At 41.0% G+C, this 13,989-nt stretch overlaps 1 protein-coding gene across 6 annotated transcripts in view; it reads right to left on the reverse strand.

The window, feature by feature from the left end:
• Positions 1–13,989, reverse strand: part of LOC134353879 (carnitine O-palmitoyltransferase 1, liver isoform-like) — a 141,240-nt gene that overhangs the window by 52,435 nt on the left and 74,816 nt on the right. For 5 of the 6 annotated variants that reach the window (XM_063062382.1, XM_063062383.1, XM_063062381.1 and 2 more), the window contains 3 exons: positions 10,156–10,263; positions 8,053–8,140; positions 685–880 (listed from right to left, as the gene is read on the reverse strand). In XM_063062382.1, the coding sequence (XP_062918452.1) occupies positions 685–880; positions 8,053–8,140; positions 10,156–10,263 (392 nt within the window). Of the gene's footprint in view, positions 1–684; positions 881–1,644; positions 1,730–8,052; positions 8,141–10,155; positions 10,264–13,989 lie in introns of all 6 variants that reach the window. The other variant, XM_063062386.1, reaches the window with a different exon arrangement.

A 13,989-nucleotide genomic window follows, 5' to 3' on the forward strand; every position in this document is an offset into this window, starting at 1 on the left:
AATCTGCTTTTCCCCATTCCCAACACAGAAACTGAAACTCCATTATTCTACACTAACTGACCGAGATCTTAAAATCCAAAAAAGCAATGCAAACTCAACATTTCTGATCAATTCATCTGTTATTTGTATAACTTGCAATTCCCTCCTTTACTTCTCTAGCAATGACAAAAGTGGAACACACAGTTCACTCCATGGCTGAGGACAAAGTTTAAAAAAATAGACAGAACAATATTCAGAACAGATTAGTTTCTCATTCGAATCAGATGTCATGTTACCGTGCAATGAAAAGCCAGTTCCCTTTGTTCAAACCTACTTAATGCAAAGCTTCCAACGGGACTTTACATCAGCAGGAGCAAGTGTCAATGGAAGTGTGTGGACTGAGTTATATGGTCCTCTTCAATTGAAGATACCATTTACACCTTACACACGATACAGACCCGGAAATATGTTGGGTCAATCCCTAGCCAACAATGTTATGGGAGAAATTTCACCAGAAAAATTACAGTTCAGGGTGGAAATTAATCTTCTTGGGCAATAAATGTAACCATTGTCAATGATGCATATATTCCAAACAAGAAATAAATAAAAACCTATGAATTGAATGTCATCAGCAATCAGGCAACCAGAATCAGAATCTCAAAGAAAAGAATCAGAAGCAAAGCTTTAAAGAGGCAAAGCACTTACCGGTTTCCTGCTGTCAGTGCAGCCAGGTACTTCTCACCTGGTTGAGGTGAAGAAGAATCATCCAAGATATATTGAAATTGTTTCTGTAGTTCACAGGGATTCAGAAGGCGTCCACCTTGATACAACCCCACTTTAAAATAACGGCCCTTGTGATAGACCACGATGTGCTTGCTATCCAAGAGGTGCTGCAAATGGTCTGCAAATTCAACATTGCTGGTGAATGAAACTAGTATGTTCTATTTTAAATGAAACAAAAGCTTTCAAAGGAGGATAAACTTGGCAACGTACAACTTCCTGAAAAATATACTTTCCCAAAACCAAGTACCTCCTGACTAAAATAATAGATAATTAAGCTCAGGACACCTTCATGGACCACCAAACTAGCAATTTGCATGTAATGAGAAGACAGCAAACTTGCACGTCTTCACATGCCCACAGATCTGCAGAAAGCAAATACATCTTCTCATTAAGAAATAGAGAAGTACTTTGTATAGCAAATACACACCCAGACTGCCTCCAGCCAAGAGGTTACATGTGACATATCCCGTAGCAGCTGGAAGAAGCATCAGCAAAGCTAAGAGATCCCACCTGGTGAGATCTTTAGCATTCTGTGATTAACAATTATCAGCTGTACTGAGATAGTTCAAGGCCAATGCCATCACCAGAAACAGTGAGCAGCTCCTGGATCCGGGCACTCCCCAGCATTATACAGCCTTTACTAGAGAATACAGCCAACAGGAATGAAAAGCCTCTAAACAGGCTATGACACCAATCCTTATGAAGGAGTCTCAGTCCTGTGGTTCACAAAGTAGCGCATTGGTCCAGGGCTATGGACTAATGAATCGAAAGGCTTTGCAGCTTAACGACTCTTAGCAGTCCTCGATTTGAGAGCTCAGTGTAATCTTAGCATTAAGCATATCAGCAAAATTTCTCAGCTCCAGTAAAGAATTGACATCGTACCTGACTCTACACCTGGGATGCGGGATGTATTGAACATATTCTCACATTGATAAGAACACATGGGGACAACACCTCGAATCAATAGCTAAAGAGAGGCAGAAAAACAGGAAAGAATAACACATGGACATGCAAAAGAAACTATAAGCAACACCTACAATACAGCAGAGAAAGAAAGGGAAGAAAAACCCACAGCAATTTAGTCTTCCACCTACGCAAGCAAAGGCAATGAAAACAATCACATCTCTGGTTAATTGAGGTAATGCTCAGGAGGCAGACCTGCAAAGAACAAATTGGAGGAAAAAAATTAAAATGGGAAACAAGGAGCATAAAAACAGACAGGGAACACCCTTTCTCTGTCCTTTTTGTAGCTGTATGTTGATTACATGAACAAGTTCAATTTTGTTACCAGTAAAAAATAACAACAAAAATCTTACCCAAAATCGTTGAGCAAATGGGAGCTCTATATAAAGTGAAGTTGATTCAGGTTTAGACCATCAACAGCACAACACAGAATTACTTCTGTCAATTATACATTCTTACATTCACTCAGAATCCTTAGAAATCTTAGTTCAAATGACTAAAACAACTTATGCAAAATTGTTGAACTTTTTCTGATGAGTTTTGGGCATGTTGGTTGGTACTGCATATTCTCTAAATCCAAGCAAAAACACCTTTTCTAGTGAGTGAGGGTTAAATGGAATTTAAATCCCCTTCTACAAGTTCCATAATAATTCAAATGAAGTAACTCAGAGCTCAGAAATGAACCCTCTTCTCTGCTGCCCTAACATCTTCTTTCATAAAAGTCAGTTGGCTTCCCTGGATTATGCCATCAATATTAGTGCTAAATGAGGGAAATGTGTTTACTTATGCTTTCCCAAATGAGGCTAGTGCCAGTAATACAACTTTGCATAACCCAGTTCTGTTCTAACCCAAACTACCTTTGAGAATAAAGAAAAAAAATATTCAACCTAGAAGAAAATTCCAAGGGGAGGCCATCATCAAAAATACAAATATGTCTTTTTGTTTGAATGGTCTTGATTTTGCTGTCTTTTTATCTCTCTCTTCACTGCTTTGCATAATTTAGTTTGTCCGTACCTATGTGCCTGTGATGCTGATGCATGCAGGTTTTGTACTGTACCTGTAACATCACTGTAGTTGTGCATGTGACAACAAACTTGACTTGGAAACAATTTTCAGAAGCAAGAAACTTTAATCAGTATAATTACATCAAAAACTATGTGTGGGCCTGGGGTCACATACACACCAGACTCAGGAAAACAGACTTTCCCTCTAATGCATTAATTAAGCATATTTTTTAAATACAACTGTTATATGTTTAACTTTATTGATACTATTTATATATACACTAATATTTTCAGATTTTGTATTTGAATTTAAATTCCACAACTGCCATAACGGGCTCAAACTTGTAGTTCCGAAATAATGGTCCACAGGATTGCCTGCTAGGTTACTGTCCTCCAAATTTAAACATGCACACAAAATGACTTAAGTTGGGTGAGGGTGTGGGCAAAAGCCGAGAAGCTACTGGCTTAGTAGCACACAAAGATAACCTCAAATTATTCTGGTCAGCTTCTTTATAAATCGCATTGAAAAGTGGCAGTTTGAGGCTCTAGTGACAATTAAAATGTTAACACCTCAAAAGCAAAGAATTGAGATACTCCAAATTTGGTCATTAAGAGGAGAAATTCATTCATCCTATGACACCTACAAAAAGCAAATTTTGGACTGAAAAATTTAGCTTTTCCATGTCTGAGCGGGTACAGATTTAGATAATTTGGGAATAACTATTGCTCTGATGAATAAATTATCATTTTAGTGGATAGGGAGGGAAAAGAAACATAAGTTCATTTTACATGTAAAGCATTTTAAAGACACAACAGAAAATTTCATTAATAAAAGTTAATCAACAAAATGAAATAAAAGCTGACGGAGAGAACTTTAGGGACAGATTCCACCAAGACAAACAGGGCTTCTAGAGCCATTGGAAATGCTGCTGTGAGAAGCATGAAGAGAGAGCATTAACCACCCAGGCATGACACACAATGCAGGAGTCCAACAGCCACTTCAAAACACTTACAACATATGTCCTAACAATTTTAAAAAATCTTTCTCATTGGCATTGTAAGGACTTCCCATCCTGTTAGCTTTCTAAAACCTGCTTTGATTCAATGTACTCCTCCTACATTAGCTACGAGTTCTGAGAGCAACCAACAAAAGCTCCATCTGCAGCTGACGCTAGGGCATAATCTATCATTTTTAAGAATCATCACCAGCAAGTTCAACAAAAGCGCACAAGGAACATCATATTTACTTCTGTGCACTGATTGCTAAAAGTTGCATTAAATGGTTTGGCACTAATTGACCCAAGATGTGTAAGCTCAACCCAACAGGATTAGTTAAAACTCCTGCTGTCCAACAAGGAACAAAGAACAAGGTTATAAGATTAGTCGGAACTAACCAGAATGCTTAAAGGGGGGGGGGGGAGAGGAGGAGGCTAAAGGGGTGCTTCCTTTTCTAATATTCTTCAAATCTCATTATGAGAATTGCTTCTGTTCCAATCATCCACCACCAAATCAATCTTGTGACAATGTAATTCCACTAAGCTCAGTCCTAGTTACCAACCATGGTCACAAGTTGCCTGAAACACACAGATTTTTGCTTTCACTCTATACAAAAAGGGCCTGCAAAGCCATAGATGTACTGCTGGAAAGTGGGGTTAGAGGGGGAACATTGTCTTCAACAGCTACAGACACCATGTGTCAAACAACCTTAGTCTGTGTCATGATTTCCATAATTTGCCAACAGATATTAAAATAGCTCACAAGTCGTTAAGTATATGGATGTAATGTCTTAATCCTTTACAGCACAGTTCTGTCCACCATTCTGTATCAGATGATTATTCCATAGGCTGAAGAGTCTAAACTTCAGCACCTGCTAGCTTCTCTTAAATCATAATATTATTAAAGCCTAGATACACCCTGTTTCTTGACATAATTTCCCAGCCGATGTCATGCCAAGCATGAAGAAACATTTTTCTTTAGGATTATGAAAAGACCCGCCTTAGACAATTTGCAATTATCAGCCATTTTAATACTTCACATTTTAAAAAAATCACAGTTGCTGCTTGATTTAGTTATTTATCTGATGGTAATAGCAAAGGAACATGTTATTCTGGCTGATGCTGAGCATTTTATTCATCTCCAACAAATCCAGTTTTACTGATTTTGTTAAGGTCTCCCCTAACATGTACTTCCCCAATTGATCTTATTTCTACAGCGAGACAAACTAAAGAATGGACTGATCTATCTCTGTTTAAATGAAGGGAAGGCTCAGAGAGAATAATTATAATGTACTTGGATGAATTCTTGATGTCACCTACAAATCTTCAAGTTGAGTCCAAACAACTCTTTAGGTCAGCTAAAGCATGATTCAATAACCCTTCTTGCTCTATAATCTTTTTCAAGACCAGAAAGGTGATGGTCACACTACTTTCACATATTATCTTGCAGAGAGCTGAGGCTATGTCCACATGCCAGATAATTTTGAAAACGAAGCTTTTTCTCTTCGTTTTGACCTTCCGTCCACACGGAAACGGCGTTTTCATCCCCTGAAAACGGAGATTTTCGAAAACACTCTCCAGAGTATGTCAATTTGAAAATGATTGTTTCGTGTTGTAGTGTGGACGGGGTAAACAGAGTGATTTAAAAACGTTGTCATGACAACACAACAACACTTTTTCTGCTTCTGCTTGGTACTCCGCGAGTAGCGCATGGCTGTTCTTGGTTCTTGATCCTCCAAAATATTCCACATGGAATTTAAACTGGAGGTGGCTTTCAAGCTGGTCCCCTCGGTTTCTCTGTTTGCATCCTCTGTTCTGCCGGTACCCTCGATCTCCTGTACCCCAGGGTCTCCAAGCTGGCACAGTTGCTGACTGACCACCGCTGTTATAACGCGCAGTTGATGTGAACGGCATGAGAGTTAAACTGTAAAGTGAGCTTTTTTGACTAGATCTCCTAAGTTGATTTGATTGAGTCTATCTTTAAAAATATTAATGTCAGAAATACTGCGCAGGTCTGGCGGCAGAAAATTCCACTCTCTTGGTTCTTGATCCTCCAAAATATTCCACATGGAATTTTATACTCGAGGTGGCGGAGGGTGGGCTTAAGGAGGAGATTTTTGAAGAAGGAAAGCTGCCTTAAATTTAATTGGGTTTAGTTGTGTGACTGTGTTAGGATTAAGATTATTCCATGCTTTAATTGTGCGGGGGGGAAATGAATTGCAATACACATCTGACTTGGTAGTTAGTATTTCAAATTGAGTTGGGTACCCTCTTCTACTCCTAATAGGTTTGAGTTTGATGTGGGATTGGTAGTCTGTCGAGTTGACCATTTAACATTTTGTAATTGTTGATCTTGGGCAGAGGGCGGTTTCATGCGTGTGTTGTTTACTTTATTGTCTACGTTAATAGCTTGCTTGGAATTAAACATCTCCACCGCTTTGTTGACATTGTAGTCGTTTGTAACTTGCAGAAACAGCTCGACTTCATTGTCTGTCTAAACAAAGAAGTCCGGTCTGATTTTCCAAGTTTTCTTCATATTCCTCGAAGACATTGTTGAAAACTTTCTTTTGCTGTTGTTGTAGGTACTCTAGTTTTTGACCAATGGAAATAGTACAACGCCGCTGCAGAAACGTAAATATTTTACCGTTTTCTCTTCGCTTGTTTTCTGTAGATGTGTCTGCGCATGCACAGTAGAAGTAGATTTGCCCAAATATCTGTTCTAGTGTGGACAGAGATGTTTTGAAAAACGTCTAGTGTGGACACCTGTCATTTTACTCGAAACCAGCATTTTCAAAATTATCCGGTCTAGTGTGGACATAGCCTGAGTTAAATGCTGATCTGGAAACAGTACTTGCCCTTCCTTGGACATCAGCTACTGAATAATGCATGACTAGAGGCTGAAAGGGAGTCAGTTTTCCCCTTTGCAAAGGAAAAGTATGGAAACAGCTTCTTGTCTGCCTTCATTAAAAATATCTACACTAATCCCTCTTCCCACTATCTGGCCATAACTATCTATGCTATAACAATTCAAATGCTCAGTACATTTTAAATGTTGTGAAGGAATCTGTCACCAGTATCCCCTCAAGTCAGAGTATTCTAGATTTCAACTAGGTGAATAAAAATGTCCTCAAATCTTCTCTGAATCTCTTACCCCTGATGTTAAACCTATGCCTTCTGGTTACAGACAACATAAAGGAACAGCTTTTTCACTTGCTGACCTACCTACATTCTTCATAATCTCAATTAGGCCATCTGCCCTATCAATTCTAAAGCAAATCTAACTTATTGAGCATCTCATGATTGGAATTCTCCATTTGAGGCAACATCCCGGTGAATCTCCCCAACGTGAGCAGAATTACAGACAGCCCTCCATCTGTGACCTTATTAATAACTTTTATATTGTAGTTGTACTATAACTTCACCTTGTGTTTCTCCCTCCCCTCCCCCCATCTTTTAACTCTAACCCTCATCTTTTTTTCTCCAGTCTTGCTGAAGGGTCTCGGCCCAAATCATCGACTGTTTACTCTTTTTCAAAGAAACTGCCTGGCCTGCTCAGTTCCTTCAGCATTTTGTGTGTGTTGCTTGTACTATAACTTCCTTGTTTTTGTAATCAATGCCTTAGCTAATGAAGGCAACTATCTAATACATCTTACCTAGCTGAGATGCCTTCAGTGAAGCTTTAAAAAAAAGTCTCCTGTGTTCTTCAGTTCTTCTTAAAATTTTAAGATTCACTGTATACAGTATATTCTAGCCTTATTATTCTCCTAAAATGGACCACTTCACATTTTTCAGGAATAATTCTATCTATTTTTCTGTCTATTGTATCTATTTTCTGTCTATTGTACTTGTAATGTCATCTACAACTAGCGACTACCTCCTCCAGTGTTAGGAAAGCCGCTAATCTTGATATCATCTACAAACCTATAAATCAAACACTGCCATGTCTACATCTACGATTGTAACTGTTTACCAGTAGCAAGGACACAGATTTGGTTTTAAACCTATTCCAGTCTACTACTGTAATTCTACAATCAATTGCTGACATAAGAGAGGATACAAGATGGATAGGGAGAGATTTTGGGACTGTCTTTCTGGAGAAATATTGCTTATGATTCAGTAATTGCTACTCCATGGTACAGTAAACCAAATGTCTAATGAATTGTACCACTACACTCTCTCTAGGTTTTTCCTTTCTTAATTTTCTAACCAGTAATTCATTCATTAGTGTTGGTAAGTTAGCTGTTAAAGTCCTGAATAGTGTGACATGTGGGCAGTATTCCCCACAAGCAGTTACAAGCAGCCCTGAATCCACAGCCTTTCAATCTTACCTGTCTCCTCGCCTGGCAGTCGAGTCGAGTTGAACATTCTTTCCCACTGTGCTGAACACAGAGGTACAGGGAACCCTGGCAGAGTACTCTGCACCCAAACAGAGTGTGTGGGCAGTAGTGGGGGTGGGGGACATGCATTACCCATGGTATTAGGGTCAGATGTTAGGAGGTGAAAAAGTCATTTCACGTTGCCATAATAGGGCAGGGATTGGAGGGGGAAAAAATGTAAAAAAATTACAAATTAGTTTATCCTCTATATTGCGACATCATTTTTAAAAATTCAGCATTTTTTTAACTATAACATGAATAACTAGTAGTTAAACATGAGTGGATACCAGCTTAACCAATCACCACATTCACTAAAGTTTGAATCCGAAATATCTAGCTTGAAGCTCAGATGGGCAAATGCTGGGTGGAAATAATGAATTGCCCATAACTTTCAGGAGACTACACTTGGTGCACCTGAAATCAAAATCACTACCTGCAACTTGAAGAACAGTTTTTTAAAAAATATATTTACAACATACTTAAAGTTCTAAACACAGTGACACCATCAGGTAGAGGGGGCAAACCAGAAGGTAGATAGATAGCTCTGGCTTTGTTCCCATCTGCCCACTATATATACAGTAAATGGAGACAGGAGGGTGATAATATGCAAAGAACCTAAAACAAAATGCAGTTAAAAATGCAAAACGAATAATTTTGAAAATAAGTGATCACTGCAAAGTTTTCCTTATTGGAAAAATGGACAATTATGAGTGTGAGGCTTTGCAGTGAGACTCACTCAAATAGTCCACTAATATCCATTTACCAAACAGAATATATAGCAAAAAAACAGGTAACTTATGCAACTTCTCTGTACCAATCTTATGCTTCCAGTGAGTTTCCCCCATCCCAGCCTCCCTTTCCACACCAGCAAAGTCTATCCAGAGCTTAGCCACTGACTGTATCAAAGGATTGTTGGTAGCAAAGGAAATGTGTTCATTTAGTGCTGGAGGAGATGAAGATTTGAACTTGAAACTGACAGAATTTTGTTAATCAAATGTTCAGCGATATGAATGTGAAAATACAAAACAAGATTAGTCAGCCATCATCTCACTGAATGGCAGAAAATATTAGAAGCTAAAAAGCCTCCTCCTCCTTTTCGGCTTCTCTTAAATTCAAAGGACCATGCCCGAAAAAGAACAGGCGGGCTATCTGTTCTTAGGCATCTGCTTTATAACTAGTTTTGCAGAGGGATGTGTAAGAAAAAGGCACATTAACATCCTATAGATTTTTCCATCCCTGGATATGTGGCCTTGATTGGAATACAATGCATTCTTCACTGTTAAGACCACATGCAAATGCTTATTTACTACAGTGCGCTACAGTTTCAAATTTCAGAGTTTTACTACAATAACAGTTCAAGCAACTCGTGCTGAGTGAACTATCAATGCCTCAGGTAGAAGCAGCAAGTCAGTCTCAAACCTCATGAGATCCACCTACCCAGCAAAAGCTGATTGAGTCCTCCAATGTGTAATGTAAGCAAAAATATAAGACAATACAGTTTATTCACTGCACAGAAACTAAATTAAAAGACATCAAAACATGAAGTTAACATTTTCTGATGACTAAGTTGGTAAAGGGCATGTCTGGCGGAGCTGCAAGTATCAGCATAAAGCTGGCATGTCTTTGAACATCAGATAGAAAGAAAATTGGGCTGGCTTCTGATGCCCTTAATGCTCAAACAGTTCGTTAATATGCTCTGACTAGATTCACAAATTAAGCACTGCCAGAAGTAAATTAGCATCAGTGAAAGTATTGTAAAATGGCAGCTGGCACCATTGCTAGGGAAGGTGGAAAGAGTTGATATGTTATTTTCAGGCCCAGAAGAGGCACCAACACGTACGATGTGCTTTTCAAAATTCTTTGTACAATTTCTCATGAATATTGATATGTTGATAGGTAAGAATGTGGGATTTCATGAGCATTTCTGCAATAGGGAAAATTAAGAGGAAAAATCCAGTGAAGATAGTTCTTCCTGAACTTTAGATACCTTTGTAACAGTGAAAACATGCACATATGTCATTAACTAATATCTATTACAGAGGTCCGAGAACTTACCGGCTGCAACTCCTCACGAGTAAGTCTCCGTCTATAAAGAAGCAAAGCGTGGACTAGGTTGCCAGCACGGGCAACCTGACTGGTGGTTGGAGTCACATACAAGAAATCCTGAAGTTAGGAAAAACAATTACTCCTGGTTAAAGAAAACACAAAAATATCCTCAAAACTCAACAGTTTAAGGATCAGCATGATCCTAAGCCACAGAACCAAAGACGTCCCAGGTACAAAAGGTGATTTCTGTTAAGTCATGGCGACATTTTGAAATTTTCGTTATTTTTTTTCTCCAACGGCTTTCTGAGAGGCGGGACTGCGCAGGCGTGTGACGTCGGGCAGTGCAGCGCAGCAGTTTTAAAAGGGCAGACATCCTGCTTCGGGTTTGATTCGAAGAAGGAGTCTGAGAGTCTGAGTGGGAGTGCCGAGAAAGAGATTTTTGAAATTTTCGTTATTTTTTTTCTCCAACGGCTTTCTGAGAGGCGGGACTGCGCAGGCGTGTGACGTCGGGCAGTGCAGCGCGGCAGATTTAAAAGGAACAAAGCCTCATAGAGCGGGCAGCGTAGTTTGCAGGCGGCGGAGTGAGCCGGGAGCAGAGTGAAGACTTAAGGGCTTCGGCTCACCGGGCTTAGGCGGAAGCGGGCGAGGCGAGGAAGGTTTGACATTCATTTTCTGTTGCTATTTGAGGAGAGGGGCATTATGACTGTGAGGGCAGTTTGCTGTTCTCGGTGTCGGATGTGGGAGGTCCTGGAGTCTCCAAGCCTCCCGGACGTCTACATCTGCGCCAAGTGCATCAAGATGCAGCTCCTAAGGGACCGCGTTACGGAACTGGAGCTGCAGCTCGATGACCTTCGTCTGGTCAGGGAGAGCGAGGAGGTGATAGAGAGGAGTGGAAGGCAGGTGGTCACGCCGGGGCCACGGGAGGCAGACAAGTGGGTCACGGTTAGGAGGGGGAAGGGGAAAAGGCAGGTGATGGGGAGTACCCCGGTGGCTGTGCCCCTTAACAACAGGTACTCCTGTTTGAGTACTGTTGGGGGGGACAGCTTACCCGGGGGAAGCGACAGTGGCCGTGCCTCCGGCACAGAGTCTGGCCCTGTAGCTCAGAAGGGTAGAGCAAGGAAGAGGAGGGCAGCTGTGATAGGGGACTCGATAGTAAGGGGGTCAGATAGGCGATTCTGTGGACGCAGTCCAGAGACCCGGATGGTAGTTTGCCTCTCTGGTGCCAGGGTCCGGGATATTTCTGATCGTGTCCAAGATACCCTGAAGTGGGAGGGTGAGGAGCCAGAGGTCGTGGTACATATAGGTACCAATGACATAGGTAGGAAAAGGGATGAGGTCCTGAAAGGAGAATATAGGGAGCTAGGAAGGGAGTTGAGAAAAAGAACCGCAAAGGTAGTAATCTCGGGATTACTGCCTGTGCCACGCGACAGTGAGAGTAGGAATGCGATGAGGTGGAGGATAAATGCGTGGCTGAGGGATTGGAGCAGGGGGCAGGGATTCAAGTTTTTGGATCATTGGGACCTCTTTTGGCGCAGGCGTGACCTGTACAAAAAGGACGGGTTACACTTGAATCCTAGGGGGACCAATATCCTGGCGGGGAGATTAGCGGGGGCTACTGAGGTGACTTTAAACTAGAATGGTTGGGGGGTGGGAATCAAATTAAAGAGGCTAGGCGTGAGGAGGTTAGTTCACAACAGAGGGATGGGAACCAGTGCAGAGAGACAGAGGGGTGTAAAGTGAGCATAGAAGCAAAAAGTACAAAGGAGAAAAGTAAAAGTGGCAGGCCGACAAATCCAGGGTAAGCATTAAAAAGGGCCACTTTTCAACATAATTGTACAAGGGTTAAGAGAGTTGTAAAAGAGCGCCTGAAGGCTTTGTGTGTCAATGCAAGGAGCATTCGTAATAAGGTGGATGAATTGAAAGTGCAGATTGTTATTAATGATTATGATATAGTTGGGATCACAGAGACATGGCTCCAGGGTGACCAGGGATGGGAGCTCAACGTTCAGGGATATTCAATATTCAGGAGGGATAGACATGAAGGAAGGGGAGGTGGGGTGGTGTTGCTGGTTAAAGAAGAGATTAACGCAATAGAAAGGGAGGACATAAGCCAGGAAGATGTGGAATCGATATGGGTAGAGCTGTGTAACACTAAGGGGCAGAAGACGCTGGTGGGAGTTGTGTACAGGCCACCTAGCAGTACTAGTGAGGTCGGAGATGGTATTAAACAGGAAATTAGAAATGTGTGCAATAAAGGAACAGCAGTTATAATGGGTGACTTCAATCTACATGTAGACTGGGTGAACCAAATTGGTAAAGGTGCTGAGGAAGAGGATTTCTTGGAATGTATGCGGGATGGTTTTTTGAACCAACATGTCGAGGAACCAACTAGAGAGCAGGCTATTCTGGACTGGGTTTTGAGCAATGAGGAAGGGTTAATTAGCGATCTTGTCGTGAGAGGCCCCTTGGGTAAGAGTGACCATAATATGGTGGAATTCTTCATTAATATGGAGAGTGACATAGTTAATTCAGAAACAAAGGTTCTGAACTTAAAGAGGGGTAACTTTGAAGGTATGAGACGTGAATTAGCTAAGATAGACTGGCAAATGACACTTAAAGGATTGACGGTGGATATGCAATGGCAAGCATTTATAGGTTGCATGGATGAACTACAACAATTGTTCATCCCAGTTTGGCAAAAGAATAAATCAAGGAAGGTAGTGCACCCGTGGCTGACAAGAGAAATTAGGGATAGTATCAATTCCAAAGAAGTAGCATACAAATTAGCCAGAGAAAGTGGCTCACCTAAGGACTGGGAGAAATTCAGAGTTCAGCAGAGGAGGACAAAGGGCTTAATTAGGAAGGGGAAAAAAGATTATGAGAGAAAACTGGCAGAGAACATAAAAACGGACTGTAAAAGCTTTTATAGATATGTAAAAAGGAAAAGACTGGTAAAGACAAATGTAGGTCCCCTGCAGACAGAAACAGGTGAATTGATTATGGGGAGCAAGGACATGGCAGACCAATTGAATAATTACTTTGGTTCTGTCTTCACTGAGGAGGACATAAATAATCTTCCAGAAATAGTAAGGGACAGAGGGTCCAGTGAGATGGAGGAACTGAGTGAAATACATGTTGGTAGGGAAGTGGTGTTAGGTAAATTGAAGGGATTGAAGGCAGATAAATCCCCAGGGCCAGATGGTCTGCATCCTAGAGTGCTTAAGGAAGTAGCCCAAGAAATAGGGATGCATTAGTGATAATTTTTCAAAACTCGTTAGATTCTGGACTAGTTCCTGAGGATTGGAGGGTGGCTAATGTAACCCCAATTTTTAAAAAAGGAGGGAGAGAGAAACCGGGGAATTATAGACTGGTTAGCCTAACGTCGGTGGTGGGGAAACTGCTGGAGTCAGTTATCAAGGATGTGATAACAGCACATTTGGAAAGCGGAGAAATGATCGGACAAAGTCAGCATCGATTTGTGAAAGGAAAATCATGTCTGACGAATCTCATAGAATTTTTTGAGGATGTAACTAGTAGAGTGGATAGGGGAGAACCAGTGGATGTGGTATATTTGGATTTTCAAAAGGCTTTTGACAAGGTCCCACACAGGAGATTAGTGTGCAAACTTAAAGCACACGGTATTGGGGGTAAGGTATTGGTGTGGGTGGAGAATTGGTTAGCAGACAGGAAACAAAGAGTGGGAATAAACGGGACCTTTTCAGAATGGCAGGCGGTGACTAGTGGGGTACCGCAAGGCTCAGTGCTGGGACCCCAGTTGTTTACAATATATATTAATGACTTGGATGAGGGAATTAAATGCAGCATCTCCAAGTTTGCGGATGA

Source organism: Mobula hypostoma, chromosome 11 (genome assembly GCF_963921235.1).
Source record: "Mobula hypostoma chromosome 11, sMobHyp1.1, whole genome shotgun sequence".
In the NCBI taxonomy this organism is placed as follows: Eukaryota; Metazoa; Chordata; class Chondrichthyes; order Myliobatiformes; family Myliobatidae; genus Mobula; species Mobula hypostoma.